General features: G+C 36.7%; 1 protein-coding gene across 2 annotated transcripts; it reads left to right on the top strand.

Annotated features, from left to right (window-relative positions):
- On the top strand, positions 1-21194 carry LOC124158723 (alanine--tRNA ligase, mitochondrial). 2 transcript variants are annotated; one of them, XM_046533979.1, is made up of 11 exons: positions 1-451; positions 2041-2214; positions 5132-5277; positions 6520-6711; positions 7205-7349; positions 9012-9148; positions 10092-10885; positions 13747-14355; positions 17673-17977; positions 18996-19361; positions 20798-21194. In XM_046533979.1, exons 1-11 carry the CDS (start codon positions 173-175, stop codon positions 21017-21019), a joined length of 3369 nt encoding a protein of 1122 aa, XP_046389935.1. In that variant the 5' UTR covers positions 1-172; the 3' UTR covers positions 21020-21194. The 2 variants fall into 2 exon arrangements, with proteins under 2 accessions (XP_046389935.1, XP_046389936.1); XM_046533980.1 differs by lacking the exons at positions 1-451; positions 2041-2214; positions 5132-5277 and adding an exon at positions 5546-5621.
- The last annotated feature ends 861 nt before the right edge of the window (positions 21195-22055 follow it).

Below are 22055 nucleotides of genomic sequence, written 5' to 3'. Positions count from 1 at the left end.
GGTAAACACGGAGGTACTGGGGCACAGTATGAAACTGGAACTGAAATTTTTGGTGTTGATTTTAGTGATTTCATCATGTATTGAATGAAAGCAGCTGCCAATAATGCGCTGAATTTTTTTTCAGTCGCGCTTGATATATCCTAGGTTGATATATTCTGCCTAAACTCTTAAAATGTTTGTGTTGTGTAATGTTTTTCGGACGTTCAAAACTCGCGTTATAATATACCAAAAAGGAGAGGAATTGTGTAAGTACGATGCCTTTAGGGGACATCAATTCCGAATATTCAACCGAGCAAACTCTTACCGTACGAGAAGTTATAAACAAACGAGTGCTATCCGTGAGGAATTTGTCAATTACTTCCGTAGCAGAGGCCACAAAGTCGTCAGATCTAGTCCAGTTGTCCCATTTTGTGATCCATCTGTTACATTTGTTAATGCAGGAATGAATCAGGTGAGTGATAATGTAGTCGATTCAATGAAGCATCCATTTATAGATCACATAATTTGTTGTAAATGAAACTGTAGGTTTATGCCCTGATGGTCATGCTACTGCTCCTGACTATTCTAATAGTCTTGACTCGTTGCTTGGCCTAAATTGCATAAGGTAAGCTTATATATGTAGCTTTAGCGGAAAGGAAAAGTCCTCTCGTGGTAGCATCATGCGATACTGTATTTAATTATAATTTTATCTTGTACCATAGGCAGTGGTGGATCCAGGATAGGGCTAAGGTGGGTATAAGCGAGGGGTAGCCTCCCAGCAGTTGTGGGGGTCCGAACAAAATTAAAATTCTATCTAGTGTAAATTGGATACCCAAGTGGAGGGCTATAGCCCTTCTCTGGCTCCAGGGGTGGTCTGGGGCGATTAGCCCCCCCCCCCCCCCTTACCGAGGGATTTGGGGGTCCTCCCCCGGAAAATTTTAGAAAAGTGCATGCCCGGAAATGGATTTTGACGCTATTATGGCTCTTAAAAAACTAGATAAAAGTTCATAGAAATGCCAATTAAGTCAGAAAAAATACTATGGAAAGTGAGAATTTTACTGCTTATAAAATTTTATAATGAAAATCTGAAAAGACCAATAAAATAAGCTTTTTGAATCACAAAAAAGGAAAGCATCAGGTTCTCTTAATTCTCCTGACACATTTATTCAATTTATTTTTATATGAACTTTTTACACTGTGTTGTAAATAAAGCAAATTGATAAAATCTTAGAATTTTACAATTGCAAAAAAATGGGCTCATGTAATTGAAGCCTTTTTTTTATTACACCTTTCATGTACGCTTCACCATAGACACGAGCGTTGTGGGGGGGGCCCCTAAGCTCGGGGCCCTCGGTGATCACTGACCAGCCAACCTGGCCAGACTACCCCTGTCCGGATCTGCCACAGGATTTTAACATACTAACAGCGTGTAAAATAGACCCTAAGTTTAAACTAATTTAATTTGTATTTCAATTCATTAAAGTTGGTAAATATATCTGAAAATGTAACAATACTTGTGTACTAAGTGGCAACCACCAAAAACTTTAATTCTATATAGTATATTTTTCAACTTAATGGGGGGGAGGAGGCTATTGACCCCTTAGCCCCCCTATAGATCCCTCACTTGTACCAACACTGTTTATGTGTGGTTTAATAGTGGCAAATTGCCCCTTTATACTGAAAGAATCCATTAATTGTGGTTTTCACTCATGCTTGTTACGTTTTTGAAGTAATGGTGTCTTTATTAATTTGCATCCAGATGCTCTTTATGTCGGTAGTTTCGGTGGCATGTTTTCCACCAATAACCGTTAAAAATATATTGTGTCAAGTGAAATTTGTATCGCTTTTCATTGGTACAAAACTTTTTGCGACTCATTACTTTCCCTTACATATCTTTTCTCCAGCCTTTAGCAACACTTGGTCATTTATTCTCTATTTGAAGTATCGGTGATGTGACTACTTTTCAATCTATGTGTGTTTCTCTATAAATGGCAGGTAGTATGTATTGTGACGTGAAGTTCAGTGCTGCATTTAATGCCTAATAAAAAATCTACATTTCAGTTCAAGGGAGTATTTCTTGGCAAGAGTCCTCCTCCTGCACCAAGAGCTGTGAATAGTCAAAAATGCATTAGGGTTGGTGGCAAGCATAATGATCTAGAGGTTGTTGGCAGTGATGGATATCATCATACATTTTTTGAAATGCTTGGATCATGGTCATTTGGAGATTATTTCAAGGTGTGTTCAATTGCTGAAAATTCTCATGAGAAAATAAATAAATCAAATTTTGATTGGTCGATGAAGAGTGTACTGCGTACACCACTTGCAGCCTTCATGTAGATTTTTTTAGCATTGATGCATTACCAATCAGTGATATTTGAGTTGTAATTTCTGATTATTGGGAATATGAATTATTAAAATTGAATTGAGTAAATGAATTTCATTGTATTCATACACATTTATATGATAGCCTTCATAGGCGGATCCAGGGGAGGGCACGGGGTCATGTGCCCCCCCAAGACCCCCAAAAATATGCAAGAGATTTATTATGGTCCCATTATCATTGCATTCGTTTTGTATTACAAGGTATCCTTGTGCCCCACCCAAAACAAAATCCTGGATACGGCCTTGCTTGTGCCCCCCCAGAGAGAAATCCTGGATCCGCCCCTGATAGCCTTGTTAATGCATTCCCAACGTGACTCTCTTATTGGCAAAAAAGAGAGAAACTGCTGCATGGGTAAATGAGCACCTAATTATGTATGTATTAAAAAAATTAATATCTGATTGAAATTTAAAGAAAATTGTTCAAACATTGGCTATTGTAGCTTCATGACTAAAGAGACTAACTGCTGAGGTTATGTACTTACGTAACATAGGATAGGAAATTTGAAAGATGGTTGTTAATAATTGAAGTAGGGTAAAGAAGAGTTAATTTGTATGCACATATGTTTGATTGTAATCAACTGGCTTCAGTTTAACTTCATTTTTATAGTTGGGTTCTAATTTTTTATTCTTTTCTATTTGTATCATGTTTAATATTTTTGACTTAATATTAATATAAAATTAGAGATGGGTCGAATAGCATATTTCTCGAATTCGAATATCGAATTCGAATATTAAATCATTGCTCGAATATTCGAATACCTCGAATTTCGAATACCTCGAATACTAAATGATGAATGCTGGAATGTTTGACTCTGTTGCCTATGCAGCAGGCAACACAAGATTTAGGGGAGTAATTTTGATTTCCTTTAAATGATTCGAACAGGAATTTAGCTGATTAATGAATATTTTAATTTTATGGAAACAATTGGGCATATAATTAATTCAACTAACATCGCTTTACCCCCACTCCTGCTGCCAAGTCCTAGCTGACAATCTGAGGCATTTTGTAAAATACAAGCTCTTCTCCACCAGATTTTCTTCAATTATTTTCAGTCCACCTTTGGGAGTTCTCACGAGATAAGAAGATGAGTTGGAATTGCTATCAGGGAGAAACCAAATATTCTGAGAAAATATCCCTTTGTCTGGGACTGTAACAGTAAAGATTTATAGCACCACTCATAAATTGTAACTTGATATATGTTTTCGGAAAAAAAATACCGCATCAACTTCCCAGAAGCTCTGCTGCTCATATCGAGTTTCGCCAGAATGCTAAGTCTCCGTCGTATTTTGACATTTATTTCTTTGCGTAAAATGCTTAAATAAACTCAGAAATACGTCGTGTTTGGTCTTATTCTTTTTGAAATTACGCGCACATTACTAATATTTCAATTCAATAAAGGTGTAACACCAATTGACGAAAGTCATTCTTAGACACCTTTTGTGCTAATAGATGAGTCATGCAGCGGTTGACCTCCACAGAAATGGGGAACTTCAAAGCTGGTAGGGAAAAAAAGTTCAGTGGGGGAGAAAAGGGAGAGCCCGAAACACGTTTCTATTGTTCTCGTGTAACTTGGTATTTTTTCGAAGCTAACATCTTCGTAATATGATCCCTGAGCGAGCTGTGACCTTTTTTTTATTTCGAAGAAGAGGAAAGCCTCAGAGGGGGGGCTAGTGCTGAATGGAGAGGGATACCGGGTCTTGGGAAATGCGCTAATGTAAGTATCCCACGGTACTCACGCAGCAGTTGACTTCCAGAAATGGGGAAATTCGAAGCAGGTAGCCAGAAAAAGGTCAGTGGGTGAGAAAAGGGGGGAGGGCGTGAAACACGTTTTTATTGTTCTCGTAACTCGATATTTTTTTCGAAGCAGGGGTCTTCGTAATGCGATCCCTGCGCGAGCAGGGACCTTTTGTTTGATTTCGGAGAAGAGGAAAGCGTCAGAGTGGGTGAGGCGAGTGCTGAATGGAGGGGGATAGCGGATCGTGGGAAATGCCCTAAGGTTGCTATCCCACGGCACTGAAGTTCTCCTGGTGGGGGGAATCGGGGATTTTCGGATTTTTTCACCCGACCATTTTCGGTTCCCCTCGTCAAACTCTTTTCACCGCTAAAATCCACGAATTTGATGTAATTCGTCAACTTGCGTAAAACGGCGCTGCGAGCACTAAATGACTATAGTTCTCTACATTTTTCCGAGTCAACTACCAACGACGTGCGTGCGACAGTGTATGACGCGAAATTCAAAGTATTCGAGGCGGTACTTTTCGCATAACTATTCGAAACCTCGAATATCGAATACTTTCTAGTATTCGAGGTATTCGAGTATTCGCGGATACTATTCGCACATCTCTATATAAAATAATCAAATATGAAAGTCAGGAGACCTATCAGTTTTGTCAGCTCCTAAAACGAATTGCAAGGTTGACCATCATATGCACCTTGTAGAAATGTGAGGGTTAACAGTTTCTTTTCCTCGGAGGAGCTGTTGGCAAAAATGGATGGAAAATTTCATGACTATTCATTAGGAAAGGTGAAGTATCCAGTGCTTAGCTACAGGACTCCTGTGGGATTGAATGTCTGAAGGATTTATTTTGTGTTTAAAAGAAGTATAAAGTGATAGTTGATAATTTTACCAACAAAATTTCGTGATGATAATATTATATGAAGGATTGTGATTGTAATCTTGGTGCTTTGCTTAGCAGTGTGTTAGTGAATGGTTAATGTTGTATACTTTTGAGAGACTAATGCATCTATTCTCTTCTGATACCTCTGAAGAAAGATGCATGTAGATTTGCTTGGAAGCAGCTGACTGAAGTATTCAATTTAGATCCTAAGAAAATGTATGTGACATACTATGGAGGAGGTGATGAATCTAGGCTTGAGGCTGACCATGAAACCCGAGACATATGGCTGGAAATGGGGTAAAGTATATGTACATGTAGGCTAATTATTATGCTTATCACAGTGCCTGTGTAGATCCATGGAGTCCTAATATTCTTGCCATCTAAAATCTATTATTTAATTTCTTAGACTTCTTCTCCAAGCTATTTCGTTTGAAGCTATAGTGCAGCAGTTCATATAAAGGCATAAAATTGATATTTTTGTCTGGTAAAACTATTTTTGGAAATTTTAGATACATATTTCGGGCATAATTGAGTTGATATTCATTTTAAAATTTCCAGAATGTTACTTGTGGCTGTGAGTATCTTTAACCTTGCCCTAGCTTCGGAGATGACAACCCATGAGTGGCCTGTAGCCCCCAAAGGTATTTCATGTAGCCTGCACAACTAATAGTTTTCGATTATTTTATGCTGAGAATTTCAGGGTTGTGAGCGGAGAGTTTGATGGCTTGCTAATATAGGGGATAGAGGGCTTTGCTTTTGACCTAAATTTGCTTGTTCAAATCCTGGGTGAAGCCTCAAACAAAAATCATTGTTGTGTGGGGTAGCTCAAGGATGGGAAAGTGGTCCCCATCCCTTCAATTTGTGTTTCAGAAATTCTTCTCAGGTTGTCAGTCAAGTGAAAAACTCCATCTCCAGCATTTAGGTTGCTTAAGCTGCTACCATCTTAATGCCTGAAGAGTGAATCCTCTTTACCCTGTTGACAGCTGAGAAGAATTTTAGCATTTTAACCTCCTGGAAAACTTCAAATCTTTCATCAGTCTGAATTGTCTGTAAGGGTTGAGCTCTGTCCTCAATTATTCTGCCCAGGAAAAGAACTTTGTGTCAACTCATGAGAAGTGACAGTTTAAGCAATGAAGTGATATCTTTACCTGAGGGGTCGTTTTTGATTAACTGTGAAAAAAAGATTTTTTGTGTGTTCAATATTCTGTATCTTCCAGTTCTGTCTTTACAATTGCCCATTTTCAATTATATTTTCATTAACATAAGGAAAGCCTAGGGTAAAGAGAATTATTTGCTGAGTAATAATTGGTGCCATGAAATAAATTAGTACGTGCATGTGTTATTATGTATGATTTTACTCTTTCCAAGTACATAATCTTTGTGAAGTATTTTTGGGATCTCCACCAGGTATTACAAATGCAACCAGCAAGACTTTAAAAATTCTTGATTTGTATTTTTAATCTCCACAAGACCTTCATGAGCTCTTGTATGGCAGAACACTCATGGTAATGTTTTTTAATATGGTTATGCCCTATTCAGTGTTCCAAAAAGTCATGTCCTACCATTCGGAGCAAGAGATAACTTGTGGGAAATGGGCCCCACTGGACCATGTGGCCCTTGCACCGAGATTCACTATGATTTTTTGGGGCGGAGCAATGCAGCGGAATGGGTTAATGCTGGGCATCCTGATGTTATTGAGCTGTGGAACTTGGTATTCATCCAATTTGAAAGGTAATCTTGTTTTTCTCTGGGAGTATTATGCCTGAATGATGTCCATGTGCTAACTTGGGCATTTTTCATTATTGTTGAAATTGGATAAAATATTGAGTCTATGCTGTTTGGTACTTTCAGATTGTTTATGTTCTCATTATCAGTTATAATTTTGATAATGTACTGTAATTTTTGTTATCAATTTTTTCTTATCAGTGATACACCTATATATCATTTACATTTTTGATTCAAATTGTGGTTTGTTAATGCTCCTTACATTGGTGTAAGAGGTTATTAATTTGAGTTTTTGCATTTCTGTTTAGATTTATGTGTAGGTTGCAGAAAGCTCAGCTGTGTTTGGTGGACTTGTGTTAAACTATTGTAAATTTATTTGAGATGGATAATGTTGTTACCTTAATGGTTAATATTGTCAGGTTATGAGTTAAATGTACTGTTAAGGGAATAATAATGCTGTGACACTATGCTCATTTTCACCTATTTTTTTTTTTCTAAGGTGCGAAGACGGCTCCTTGGTACCCTTGCCCTCTTTTCATGTGGACACTGGAATGGGTCTAGAAAGGCTTGCTTCAGTCCTACAAGGAGTTACATCTACCTATGATACAGATATATTTCAACCCCTGTTCAGTCTCATCCATAAGGTACGTTTGTTTTTTATTCATTTATTTAATCTTTTCGTCAATTATAGCATCGATTTTTTAAGGATTGGTCTGTTTGATTCACAGTCTACTGGTTCTTGAGCCAAAAAAATGGAATTGAATCACAGCTCAAAAAGAAGCTGTGCCAAAATAATTAGCTTATAATCCAATTAATACTCTTTTTTTCGAGCATAATGAAAATTACTCTTTCTTCAAATATAGTGGATCCAATCACTTGAGTATTAATTTTATGTGTTATTTCAGGAAGTTTTCATAATAATCAAACGAAAATCATTGTTAGCTTTTGAAAATGAAGTAGTAAGAATTAAACACTTGATTGTGAATGGAAACTGAGAATGAGGACTGAAAACAGATGCAAGGAATCAAACCAGAATCAAAACCAGCAAAAAGGTGCCGCCAACCTATCCCTAAATTTTATATTATATTAATCTTTAATTAATAATTATAGTGAGGACAAATTGAACTGGGCAGTTTGATCGTCATAAGTTGTTGGTGATGGATTTCAAAATTAATCCATTGATATCCTTTTCTCCAGTTTTAGGTGATGTTGCTTTCTCAGCAAATTTAAATTATAACGGTTTTATTGGGTGTAAAATCTGTCCAAGGTACCTTTACTTGAAATAGGTTTAGTGTCCTCTCTGGGCCTCTACTCAATGAAAGTTATTCATTAATGGAAAACAACTTTTCATTTTTGAAGCAGTAGGGGTTGATTTTGTCCTTTCTGTAATGTCACTCATGGCTCTTTAAACTTGGAAATTGTGTGCATGACTCTCTCTTGTAGAGACAAAAACGGGTCAGCAAACTCTCAATCAGAATTCTACCAATTAACTCTCTAGTAACAATGGTTATTTCAGTTAAAAAATATCCCCAAATATAAGGTATAAGGGGAGTAAACTACAAATGTTTCTTTCAATCCATAGCAACCATTTTTAACGGTGGTTCCGAATCCACTAAAGTCTACAGACCTCTCTTCAGTGGCGTAGCTAGGGGGGAGGTCGGAGGGGTCCAGACCCCCCAAAAATATAAAAACACAATTACTTTGCTTCTTAAAAGAAAACGAAATATTGAAAAATCAAGAATTTACAAAAGATTTCTTTGACAAATGAACTTTTTTTGACTATGAAAAGTGTGAAAATTAGTTTAAAATCCTCTGCTTAGTACTCTGTTTTTAAAAAAATTTCCCCCTAGTTTTGGACCCCTCCCCCCGAAAGAAATTCCTGGCTACACCACTGCCTTTCTTACTGAAATAAAATGATGTACCCAGACAACCCCGTCCTTCATTACGCCCCTTATCAGTTGCTACCCTTCCTCAGTGCCTTGTCTTTAGAAAATGTCAGATGTGATTAGATAAAACAGTTTTTATAACACATTTAGAAGGATATCAGACAGGCACTTCTTAATGAGCACAACTTTTAAGGTATCCATTTGCTACTTAATTTGTTCTGTTCACCATTCCCGAGGATTTTGCAGTCCACCTGATGAAGTATGTGGACCTCATATTTGGAGCCACTAGTTGAGCAAATGATGTCAATTGGGTGAATTTATTGAGTTGAACATCGATTTTATCACACCTGAATCAGTTGTATTTATGTATTTGGTGAATTTATTGTAGAATGATGTTATTTTTTTACTTTTTGTCAACAGAGCACTAGTGCTCCTCAGTATTGTGGAAAATTTGGGCTGGAGGACACTGAAGGACTGGATACTGGTTATCGCATCCTTGCTGACCATTCAAGAATGATAACTGTTGCCATTGCGGATGGGATGTTACCTGATCATAAGTATGCAATATAGGAATCATGATAATTTTTATTTAAAGACTTTTTGCAGCCATTAGAATCACTGCTGTGGAAAATTTTCTGGATTGCTGCTGTGTTGAATTACTAACTGCTCATTGCTTTGCTCTTGCTCAGAACATTGTCAGAAAACTCAAGATAGTCAATTATTACCAACTTAACTATCCAGATCAGCAGTGATACCAAAAATGCCCTAGAAAAATTCTCAGCTGACAACAGTGTTGTGATTACCTATATCTGAATGAATAATTTAATAGTTATAATATTTTGTCCATTAATATGAGTCCTACTTATTAGTGCCTGTGATTTATTATTATTTTTATGTTGAATGGTAAAAATAAGGTTTTTGTAATTATGTATTTTCAAGTGTCTCTTAGTAATGTATTTTCAATCTTTGATGTCATTTCCTCTCTCATGTATACAGCTATGTATATTTGCTAAATATGTACCCCATATAGAGCCTTCTCAAGAAACATGTCAATATGTACTTAAATTGTTAGAGAAGTCATGAATGATAGAAAATTTAAATCTTAAATATTTGAAGTACAACAAATATGAATTACTTACATTAACTCAATTCAGGAAAAATTTTCCTTATTAACTTGTCACAGAAAATTAACCTATTCTGCAACTTTGAGGGCAATGTTTGGCAATAGTTTGTCATATTGTGGCAGATCTTTCTGAGGAAAAACATTTCCTGAAATTTTCTTCCCGGAGTATGACGTGAATGATTTAATGGTGTCATGATGAATATGGGTCATATTTCACTACTTCTGCTTGTTCAGTGGAACCTCAGTTGCATGATGCTTGAGAGCCAAAGAAACAAGTCAGAAATCTTGCTTTATGAAGCTCACTTACCATAATTTCCAGATAAACCCAAATGAGACCTGATATTATTCCGTTATTATATATTATATCCCTATTTCAGTCACCGTTTACGAAGAGTAATTCGCCGAGCACTCTCAGTTAGCAAAGATTTGTTCTCAAGGAAAGAGAGAGCTCATGAACTCCTGTTTGATCTATGTACAGTGGTAGCAGATTCCTTGGAAGGACCTTACCCTGGACTAATTTCTCGCTTGGATTGCATAAAAGCAGTGTTGTCTCATGAAAACCTTATGTTGTCCAAACTTCAATCTGATTCTGCCAACAAATGGAATGAAATACTATTGGAGAGACCTGAATTGGCACATATTGACATCAAGTCATCTCCAGGGATTTTAAAAGTACTTAAAGAGCTAGAGGTGTCATCTAACAGAGGAATGCAGGAAATAGATGATGAAAAAGCCTTTGTACTGTATGATACTTATGGTTTAAATGAAGCAGCAATCAGAGAACTTGGCACTGCCTTCGACCTGGACTTTGATTCTGAAGGATTTCACCGGAAATTAAAAGAGGCCAGAGATAAGAGTAGAAAATCTGGCAACTTCAATTCCTTAGAGGAGATGGTACCTTCAAAAGCGATTATAGAATTGTGTGCAAGGGGAGTAACTCCCACTAAAGATGATCTCAAGTATCACTATAGCAGGGACTCACTTGGGAGGTATCAGTTTGCTGCTGTTGAGGCTGTGATTCAGGCAATTATCTATAAAGGGAAGGTGGTGTCGCATGTTGAGGCTGAAATCCAAGAGCAAGAAGATTTTGGTGTTGTCCTTGATCAAACATGTTTCTATCACGAGTCTGGAGGGCAAGTTGCTGATACTGGCTTTATTATCCCACTAAATGGTGAGTTTTGATCCATTTCACACATTCATAATCACATTATCTTTATTATGAACTTATGTTGCTTAGAGTCGAAATGTTTGTTTTTCTGAATGAAATGGATAACTGCAAGGAGAAAGTTGTAGTTCCGTTTATACAGGAATGAGTGTCAACAAAATTGGCCTGAGAACATCAAATTATGTAATAGTAATAAAAAAACCTTTTTGCAGGCGACTGAAGCTTGTTTCATGCAATATGTACTTGATGATTGACAGTTCGTACCTATTTGTTTTTACTAGATATATAGCTACTTTTCTTATAAAATATTTGGCTCAAAGCCATCCTCATGCCTTGCCATAGCTGGTACATACAAAGCTTAGAAATGAAGCTATGCTGCACCACTTATTTACCATAAGCTAGTCAGGATCATTTACCTGGAACATTTACTGTGATCAGTATAAATAGCAGTTCAGGGAGCACAATGAATTGAGATCAATATGAATTATTACATCATGTATATATTCTTCATTCAGCAAACTAACTACAGTGGAACCTCGTTAAAGCGAGTACGGGCTATAGCGACACCCCCGCTATTACGAGAGATAGCCGATGCACCGTCAATTGACCCTATAATAAGCGTGTTAAAAAATTCGTTTTTACGAGACCCTTTCGGTGTTGGCTCTCGCCATAGCGAGGGTTTCACCGCCGGAGGACTTTCATCAAGACTCCTTAACCTCTGTAATTGCTAGCGATCTGTTAGAAATGAAGTTAATGGAGTGCTCAGTCTCAAATTTATGTGGTAAACTGTCGTTCGATAAATATAATGATTGACGAAACAATGCTTTGCATGATTTTTATTCAGTGCGGCGCTTATAAATTGTTTGAATAGTTAGTCGTTATTTGAGTAAGGAAATTTAGTGATGCAAAAAACATCGCCTTTCGTCTGGATTTATGCTTACGTTTATCGGATAGATGTTTATCTGTCGCCGCACCACTCCTTTTCCTGTATATCTGTTCGCAACAGGTATATTGGCTATTATTTGCTCCACCTCCGGTAAAGCGACAATTCGCTATAGCGAGTGTTTATTAGTGCACCGTGGGGTGTCGTTATCTTGAGGTTGCACTGTAGTTGTAACTGCCAGTGGTGCAGCGAGGGGGGTTTTGGGGGATAAAGAGAACTTTTAAAATTTAATCCATTTTACATCATTGGATAAATATTTCCTATAGAATAGTGTATTGATCAATAAAATACCCCTCAGAAAGTCGTAAAACTCACCATTTTGAAACATTTACCATAAAAATTTTCTGGGGGAGGGCACCCACATCTCTTGTACCCCCAGTATTAATTGCTCCTAAAACCCACCCAAGCCTTAATTCCTAGCTGCACGCCTGGTAACTGGATTTATGCAATTGAACCTTTGCAAATTGTGACATAATTAGAATTTGGCTTTTTTTCAGATAAATTGCACCCTTGATAAATTAATTTGTAAATGTGTATGCATATATTGTTCAGTGGGAAAGCATGTGGTCTTGTCTGAATTTTCCAATGACAAAAAAAATGAAAAATATTAAGAAGACATGAGAAAACATTAAAAAAATGATTAAAAATAAGGGTACGGTAGCAGTTGTTCAGTTGCTTCTTTTTAAACCTGCATAGTAATGTGCCTTAGCTCTTCAGTTTACCCGCACTCCACTTCAGTGTGCTAAGATGTTGTATTGTGCCTTTTGTTCTTTTTTCCTAACTTTCGGGTGGCCCTTAGGTTGTTGTCCCACTGGTGAATAGAGGTATCCATCCCTCTTTGGTGGATCAAATAATGGTGTCTAATTGAAGTTATCTAGGGAAAGGAGATTCCCATTTTTTTGTTTTATTTGAAATGATATCTGCTAAGTAGTAAAAATTATGATAAGTTAGCTTAAGATAGTCATGGTTACAATTGTGAGTGAGCTATACCTTGCTCTATGTCGCGATTATACCTGAAGAGCAATCGTGGTTCATCAAATCAGCTGGTATGAACATAGTATTTTTCCCTTAATCAAAAAGTGCCAATTTATCTCTATCAAATCTTTTTTCTGAAGCACCTCTTGTTCAATCCTGCTTAAATGTTCATTTTTTATTTGTTTAACCCTAACAATACACTACCCGACTTGCCATGGCTTATGGTGATTGAAATCAACTATCAACTACACATATGATACTTCTACATAAAAAATCCATTAATTTGCCTTTCCTAAATAAAATTCAAATGGTATCATTTGCCCTTCCAACTTATTATTTTTATATTTCTGTAAATCACCGAGTCCATGGTCGACACTTCGGTACTTCAGCATTAATCCTCTCCAGTAACATAAATTTAAAAAATTTTGAAAGGCAAAGTTGTGAATCCTGTTACATATATCTATAGTGCAATTTATTCTAGAATCTTGGTCATCTAATGTTTGAGTGGATATTTGTTTACAATGAGTACTTCTGCCTCCATCTAAATCAAGTGTTTCATTTGAAAGTACCCAAAGTGCAGGGGCACAGTAGTTACCCAAGGGCCAAAAAAGAGTATTAAGCTCCACAGAATGTGGTGTTAGAGTTAAAATATGAAAACAAATGATTTAAAATGTGAAAACTAAACCGAAAAGGGACTGAAATGGGGCCCATGTATCAATGGAGCCATCGAGGACCTTGGATCATTGGGCCTATGACATTGATCTCACCATTTTTAAGAGTCGTTTTATCCACTCAGGTTAAATTTCATGATAAAAAGGGGACTCTGGAAGTAGCTTAGTCATGCACAGAATGACTAAGCTTGAACCTCACACTTTGCCACTGCCATTGTTATTTTTTTATGAAATGGCTTTAGAATGTTTTTATTATGTGTGTTTCTTTTTTATTTTAGGTAATGGGCAAAAAATGTTTGTTAAAGATGTTCAAGCTTCTGGTGGATATGTTGTTCATTGGGGTACTGTGATGAAGGACCAAAATGGTAGCTTATTATCAGAAAATAGTCCACAATTTCAAGTGGGGAAAACTGTAAAATTAATTATTAATGAAGAAAATAGACTGAAAATAATGAGGAATCACACTGCTGTGCATTGTCTTGGTGCTGCTTTAAGACACAGTGCACCAGCTACAGCACAGCGTTCAAGTTTAGTGACTCCAACACACTTCAGCTACCAGTTTTCAGTCTACGGAATTCAAGAAGCCAGACCTGCTACAGGAAATAAACTTTCAAAGCAAAAGAGTGAGACTGTGAGTGATGCCAATGATTTTTCTTGGCAGAAATTTTTAGAATCTGCAGAAAAGAAAGTAAGGACAGTTGTTAGTGGTAAGGAGGCTCCAGTAAGAAGAAAGACCTTGACAAGTATTCAGCTGTTGCATGAGATGAGCAGAGCTAGCAATAAATTGGAGGAGATCGCAACTGTTCCTGGTGAGGTGTATCCAGAGAGTGGCGTGCACCTAGTGGAAGTAATGGTTTCTTCCAGCTCTGGTGTTCTAGACAATTTAGGTAAGCTTCACCCGTGACGTGATGGCATTGACTGAAATATGCATCAGGTAGTTTCTATAGATGTCTTCAATGCATGTGACAACAATGTATTTGTAACTATTTTTCTTTTGAAAGACTCCATAATTCCTGCTTGATCCATAGACTGCATCGATATCTGGGAAATTCCGATAGTACATATTTTGAATTTCAGTGGTAGAGCTTCTGGAAACTTGTGGAACCTAATTTTGCTTTTTCCAAAAAAATAGCTTGAAAATTTAATGGCAGCCTATTGTCAGATGAACCCAAATTGGTGGAAATTCATTTAAATGAGTGCGGCATGTAGCTACAATTACACAGCGAGTGATGGGCTGTTAACCATCAATAGGCCTTTATAAACATGTAAAAATTATCTATTTAGCAAGTTGTAGAAGTCCCTGCCACGTTATGTGTGTGAGTCCCTCCCTTACATCCCTACCCTCTCCCTGGAGGTATTGACGGGCTCTCCTCGCGGTGGGCCCCACTGCCCCGATGATGGCATTGGGATTTACTCTCCCTTCCCTTCCATCGCTATCTTCTCTCTCTGGAGTCATTGACGGGCTCTCATCGTGGCAGAATCTCCTATCCTTTTCCTTCCCCTCCTGAAGTGTGTGTGGGTGAAAAGTGAAGACTTAGAGACCCGCCCTCGGGAGAGTAACCCTGTGAGCCCGTCCTGGTTCCTCGTTACACTTGAATGTATTGGAAGGTGTTAATAACACTGGACGGCAAAAAATAATTTTTCTCGAGCCCTGGTACCATTCCTGCTGATTCTAATGTAAAATGACCTCCTGAATCCGAATATGACATCCATTTTCCTCCATCACCTACCATTTTTGGGGGGAAGCCCCCCCTTTAATTTTCATCACTTTTGCAATAATTTGGAGGAATGAAAAGGATTATATTAGCATTTATATTTCTTATTAGATTTTTGAGAGGTAAAAAGTTGTAATTGGAGGAGGTTGGGAGGATTAGTTTCCGTTAATGATTAAAAAACGCATTAAAAATTATCAACCTTTCCTTTTTTCGCAATTTTTTCACTTATTTTCTTCATTTTCAGCTCCCATGTCATCTTCCACTACCCGAAATATCCCAGAATGATGGAAAAATATATCAACAGCTCATATTAGTAATAATAAAAATATTTAACAACACGGCATAGAAAAAAATGAAAATTTGTGCCAACAGTTCAAAAGGTACGCTACCACGCTGGCACCCTCAATACCACACGCTCATCAACAAAGAGAAAAATAAAAAATGTGAAGAACGATGTACATATAACAAAAGTAATTTGGCATTTGATTTCCCTTTATACACTGAGATACAAGTTTCTCATACAAAAACCAGCAGTAGTCCTAATATACAACATGCCCGCATTCAACTTCTCTGAAAATCTCCTCTCCTTTCGTGATATCTTCATGGAACCGTTCCCAATGTTAATTTCAAACTGCTCCAAAATATTCTATGAAAAGGTGCAGGTGTGAATGAAGGAAATGCATTTTTAATGATATGTTACACCCTATGGCCTAATGCGCTGACAGCAATTCCTCGACATGGGCGACATAATCATCACTTCTTTGTCATCCAAAAAGTTCTAACACACGTTCAGAATTCAAGTAAAGCTCGATTAACTTTATGATTCAGGTGTTTCATAAACACCAAATCTTGGAAAAGTTCCCTATTCTGGGGGCCTACGAATTTCGTCCTTGATTTTAGCCTCACTAAAACGAAGACTTTAGTTAAAAATTGAAATTCAGCCCCTGTCTAGTCGATTGCTTTCACAAAATATTTCATCTGTCCTAGTTTGATTTGCAACGGTGGTAAGTGAATATTTTCTGTCGGAACCAGGGAAACATGAGCGACATTTTTATATCCATAAGTGAAGCATTCTCGCATAAGCCAGTTCCGTAAGATGTAATGTTTTTCTCAGGCACGGCTGTTGTGTTCACAAAGGAAGCAGTTCAGAAGCAGCAATAGTAGTTTGACCAAGTATTTCGTCAAATTACAGTAACAAGTGGTACAGCAAACACTTGCAGCTTAGTCCTAGCCCTGACCGCCAATTTGGCAGCCAGAGTAAAATTTATAAGCAGTTTAAGAATTAAAGAAAGAGGTTATTGTTGCGATGTTTAAGTCAATTCACCGCTGAAGCGATGAGGATGATTTTTGCACATGCGTAACATAATTACACATTAAATCACAGTAATAATCACAACTCAAGCCCACGTACTGACATTCACTTGGAAAAAGCCAGAGTAAAACAACTTTTGCTGTTTTTCATAATTTAAACCATTTGTAAAAAAAGGATTATTGTCTATAACACCAAAAGAGTTGACTCTGTGATCGCTGGAGGTATGTATTCTGAGGGAAGATGACAACTTCAATACACATAATTGATTTGACAGGCTGATACCTGTGAAACTCCATGATTAAGGAGAAAGAATACTTTTTAAACTCAAGTGAGAATTTAAAAATCCCTATCTTATATTATTCGTTTAATTAGAAAGTATTACTTTTCCTTTTTTAGTTGCGAAAACAAGAGAATGCCGTCCAAGCCTGAGCGGGACAGGCGGGAGAGCCCAGCGTAGTTAAGTGAATCTTAAGAGCTATTTCTACACATTTTAATTATTACCGCTTTTTCTTGTTTTCATATATTTTTATCATTTGGGGAGGATGATGTAAAATGGGAGCCGGAAATTCTTTTGAAATACTTGAAAATTTGCGAAAAAAAATGCAAAATTGATCATTTTTAATGCGGTCTTACACAATTTACGGAAACTAATTCCCCCCAAATCTACCTCTTTACCATGAATATTAATTTTTTAGGATTTTACTCCCCTTATAACCCCTAGAAAAAATTTCAATGCTAAAATAATCCTTTTTATTCCTCGAAATGACCGAAAAGTGAAAAAAATTGGAGGGAGGGAGCTCCCCCGAAAATGGTGGGTGATGGGGAAAAACGGAGTTCATGTTCGTATTAAGGAGGTCATTTTACATGAGAATCAACAGAAATGGTGTCAGGGCTGGTTTTCATGCCGTCCAGTGTAATTAGTTAGTGTTTTACATAAATTGTAATATGGTGAACCAGGTCCTGCATGGGACATGCTATCAAAATACAATCATGGGGGAGTAATAGAATGCAGGGAGGTTTTTGGGAGGAATGAGGCATCATCATTAAGGGATAGGACATTACAGAGACCAATCTTCATGCTGAAATACTTATATGAAATTTGCATTCTATGATGACAAATTTTAAGTTCGTGGGAAACAAAGTAATAAATCACCATCTTTTTAAAATTACTTTGCAGCTGAAATTAAGGTTGAGGACACTAAGGGAAATGATAATTTGCTGATGTGGTCCAGAGAGCCATGCTGTGGAACACATGTTTTAGATGCCACAGACATCCTGGACTTCTGTTTGGTAGATGTTGAATCAGCAGGATCTACTTCGAGGATTGTAAAAGCAGTTACCGGAAATAATGCAATTTCTGCAAAGGCAAGAGGGGAACAATTTCTATTGAAAATTAAAGATTTGGAGAGAAGAGTGAATGAATTTCTGAAAAATGCACCTGATGATAAAGATAGTGAAAGAAGAGTATCAGCTCAGTATTTGGTCAGTACATATTTGTTTGTAATGCATGTTAAAATTACTTTTGGAACATAAATATTTCCCACGTTAATCTCAATCTACATGTGCATTCCCTTGAATAAAAAAAATATTTGAAGATAGCAGTTAATTTTTTTTGAGAAAGATGAAACAATTCGGTGGAAAATTCATTTAGGAAAATTTGAATGTTAAAGCTATCTACTGAAAAACATTCCTTTGTTATCAGAAGTAGTTTCAATTTTTTGTCTTTGTGATTAACTTAAACGGTGTCAGGCAGCATTAATACCATCCCTCGCCTACCTTCTCTTGTCACCGTAATTTTATATGTATATTCTTCAGCAAGTGTCACATTTCATTCAATTTCTATGTCTAGTTATCTAATCCTTCATATCTTATAGTTGATCCACTGATGAGAAGTATCCCATAATCAAGAGTGCCTGAGCAAATATGTACTGTGGTTCCTCGTTGAACATTATGTAACATTCTAGAAAAATGTTATGTGAAACACTGATTTAGTCTGGATATGTATGATTGGATAGTCATATCTCTTGCTGGGATGGTACATACCATCCTCATATCCCTTATTTCCTGGTGCCAATCAGTGGCGTAGCCAGGGGGGTCTGGACCCCCCCTGAAATATAAAAACATGATTATTGTTCTTCATAAAAGAAAACAAAATATTGAAAAATCAGGAATTTGCAAAATTTTTCTTTAACTAATGAAGTTTTTTCGATTATGAAAAGTGTTAAAATTAGTTCAAAACCCATTACTTAGTGCCCAGTTTTTCAAAAGTTTTCTCCCTTGGTTTTGGACTCCCCCTCCCCAAACGAAATTCCAGGCTACTCCACTGGTGTCAATCTCATAAAAATTATGGCCTTTATTTGTAGCTCCATTTTTTCTATTTGTGATATGGTTCTGAGGCTATCCATTATAAACACACATGTTTCCTATTGCTGATGAATGAGCTTTTCCTAAAATTCACTGTCAGATGATACATATTTTTTTGCTTCATAACTTCTTGCAGGTGGATACTTTTGAAAATGAACTCAAAAGTCTGAAAACATCTCAAGGAATGAGTGATCAATCCCTTGCTGATTCAATACCATTTATTGATCGCTGCCACTCAATGGAGTTAATTTCCACATTAGAGAGCTCTCTGAAAGAATATAAAAAAGGCATAGATCATCTGAGGATCGAGCAAGAAATATTATCAGCAGTTGAGTCTCTCAATGGCTTGAGGTACCTTGTACACTGCATTCATCCTGGTCATTCTCAATCAGATAAAGTTCTACAAATGGCCACTAAATTCTGCCCCAAAGACCTTCCTGTTTTGGTCTTTGCTGCAGTAAATGATGGGAAAGCTGTGAAAGCACGCTGTGTAGTGCCAAAGGTAAAAACCTGTAGGAGTAAGTGAGCTTGGCTTAGGCGTTAGAGAATATTTGCTAGTTATCATATGGGTATTGAAAAGTGCATGTTATTTCTAAGTTTATTTTTTGAAAAAGGTTGTGGGTTGTTTTTAATATTTTGTTAAAAAGATAAACCTTTGGCATGTGGCTACAGGAGAAACACCTTCAGGAAAGCCTCTCTGACAAGCTGATAAGACCAAAAAATTCTGCTCCCTTTATCCATCATTAACCGTTAACAGATATATTGATGTTGATCACAGCATTGATCTATTTTTTTGAGGATTTTTTTGCAAAAATCTACATTTGGGTTTGTAACAATCACAGTACAGTCGGAATGTTTTCATCGTTAGCTTTGTACTTTTCATACCAAGTGATGCATGGATTGGTGTCATGAAGAGGAATAACACAGCTATGCACCAATAGCAGGTGTGTCAGAAATATAATAACATCAGCCTTAATTTGCTTTCTGTATAAAGTAAAACTGTATTGCTAAAAGCTTTCATTTCATCATTTTTTTTGTATTTTCTAAGTGAAATAATTTCCTTTTTTGTTATTTGTACCCAAACTCAAATGCACTTAATTTTGTTAAGACAGTTAGTGGCAACTACCAAGGACAAAAAGTGCATCATCAAACTGCTATGGGGTCATGAGTTATGGGGGAATGAATTAGGAATTTTTGGGAAAAAACAGTTGAAACTTGTTTTAAATTTAAATAAATCTGTGAACATTTTTATTCAATATAAGATGAATAACTGCATCATGGCAAAGTATGATGCCCAAGCTTAGGCATGGTATGTGTGGCAAGTGGCCCATTTCCTGAGTCACCTTTTTTCATGAAATTTAACCTGCGTGGATGAAACAACTCTTAAAAATCAAAAAGTCCTATGCTATTTTACATAATAATGTACGAAAGGGATGTATATATGTACATATTTTCGCTCAAACTCTTTCAGTTAATGACTAATTCAACTTGAGAGGCAGATTACTATTTACGCATTTTTAGGAAAAATTGAAGAAAGAAAAAGGAAACATAAATGACGGGTCTAGCAAGTATGACACATCCTGTTGCTCAATCATCTCTTCATGTCTTGAAAATTGCACACTTTAGTCCTATAGGAAGGAATACCCTGCGGTGAACCACTTAGGAACAATCATTTTCATGCAAATTACTTAAAGTAGAGGAGGTTAAATTCTGCTCGGTCCAGCACCATAACGTCCACAAAAGCCGGAATTTAGTTAACTCTGGCTTGATGAATTTAAAATAAAAAATAAGCATAATGCAATTAGAGATTAATATAGATCCTAATGGTATTTTGCCATCAGATTAATGCTTATAATTATTTTAGTTTTATAGGTGTTCTTAGTGATATATTTTTATAAAAGGATTGAAATATTGATTTCATTTTTTTTTTAATTTTAGGAGCTGGCAACTGATGTGTTCAATGCAGAAAAATGGATAACTCCTGTAATGAAAATATTTAAAGGAGTAGGAAGTGCACCAAAAGGTCAGGATCCGCGTTATATTTTCAACATGCGAGAAAAAAAATTTCCTACTGATTCGACAAAAGAAGAATCTGCAAGGAAATTTGAAAGGGCAAGAAAAGTTGCCCAGGACTTTGCTGCAAAAGCTTTCTTAAATTGAGGATTTGTAATATGCAGTTGGAAGCTAATGATGGACAGTGATAGTGTTATTTTTATCTTGGAATAGTTTATATTTAGTCTATATTTTTAATTATTAAGTTACATGGAAAACCAGGATTGTATTTGATTTGTGAATTGAGACAGTTTTCTTAAATATATGTAATTGTTATGTTTGATCTATTTGTTTCATTTTTACTATCTCCCATCAGTCAATAGAATATAAGCACAGCATATGTGAATTCAAGGATCTCAATCATAACTCTAGGTAAATTACTTATTTATCAAGATGAATTGTGCCAAGATATTACATTTTTTTGGATGAAGAATGACAGCCTTTACACTTGTTCCATGTTGTATTAACTTTTTTTAAATCTCCAACAGAAAATCAATTTTCTTCAATAATTGACATGCGTAGCCAATTGCATAAACATGTTTGCATTCTATGGCTGATTGAAAGAGTGCTTCAAGTGTTAAATTTCAGGATACTAATTTTTAAAATATCAATCACCTTTCAATTTTCCTTTAAAGTAGAAGAGCACACTTCCTTTCGCCTATGCGTAGAGTAAATATAGCAGTTGTTTGATGTGGCGGACAAGCAGAAGACGTTGCAATTGTTTTTCCACCAACGGCCACAAGAGAGCATTGGGTAAGGAGGATGCCATGAAGGAGGAAGAGCGACGCCATGACAGTCTGGACGAGAAGGGTTTAGGTGTCGATACTGTAGAGCTTGTCTGTGCTACGCAAACAAAGCAAAATAAACCCTATTATGCATAATTGGTGATTGAATTCATTTACCACATGCGTAATCACCCCCACGCTACAAATTGGTGACCCCGACGTGATCCAATTTGTAGCGTGGGGGTGATTACGCATGTGGTAAATGAATTCAATCACCAATTATGCATAATAGGGTTTATTTCGCTTTGTTTGCGTAGCACAGACAAGCTCTACAGTATCGACACCTAAACCCTTCTCGTCCAGACTGTCATGGCATCGCTCTTCCTCCTTCATGGCGTCCTCCTTACCCAACGCTCTCT

Source organism: Ischnura elegans, chromosome 5, assembly GCF_921293095.1.
Source record: "Ischnura elegans chromosome 5, ioIscEleg1.1, whole genome shotgun sequence".
Taxonomy (NCBI): Eukaryota; Metazoa; Arthropoda; class Insecta; order Odonata; family Coenagrionidae; genus Ischnura; species Ischnura elegans.
Note: the sequence above shows the minus strand (reverse complement) of the source record. Positions and strands in the feature narration are given on the sequence as shown.

Bases quoted from the DNA above. Each gene is read 5' to 3' on its own strand.
- LOC124158723 (XM_046533979.1), top strand. From the start codon at position 173: ATGTTTGTGTTGTGTAATGTTTTTCGGACGTTCAAAACTCGCGTTATA. The intron at 452-2,040 runs GTGAGTGATAAT...TCTACATTTCAG, and splicing joins TTAATGCAGGAATGAATCAG to TTCAAGGGAGTATTTCTTGG. The intron at 7,350-9,011 runs GTACGTTTGTTT...TTTTGTCAACAG, and splicing joins TGTTCAGTCTCATCCATAAG to AGCACTAGTGCTCCTCAGTA.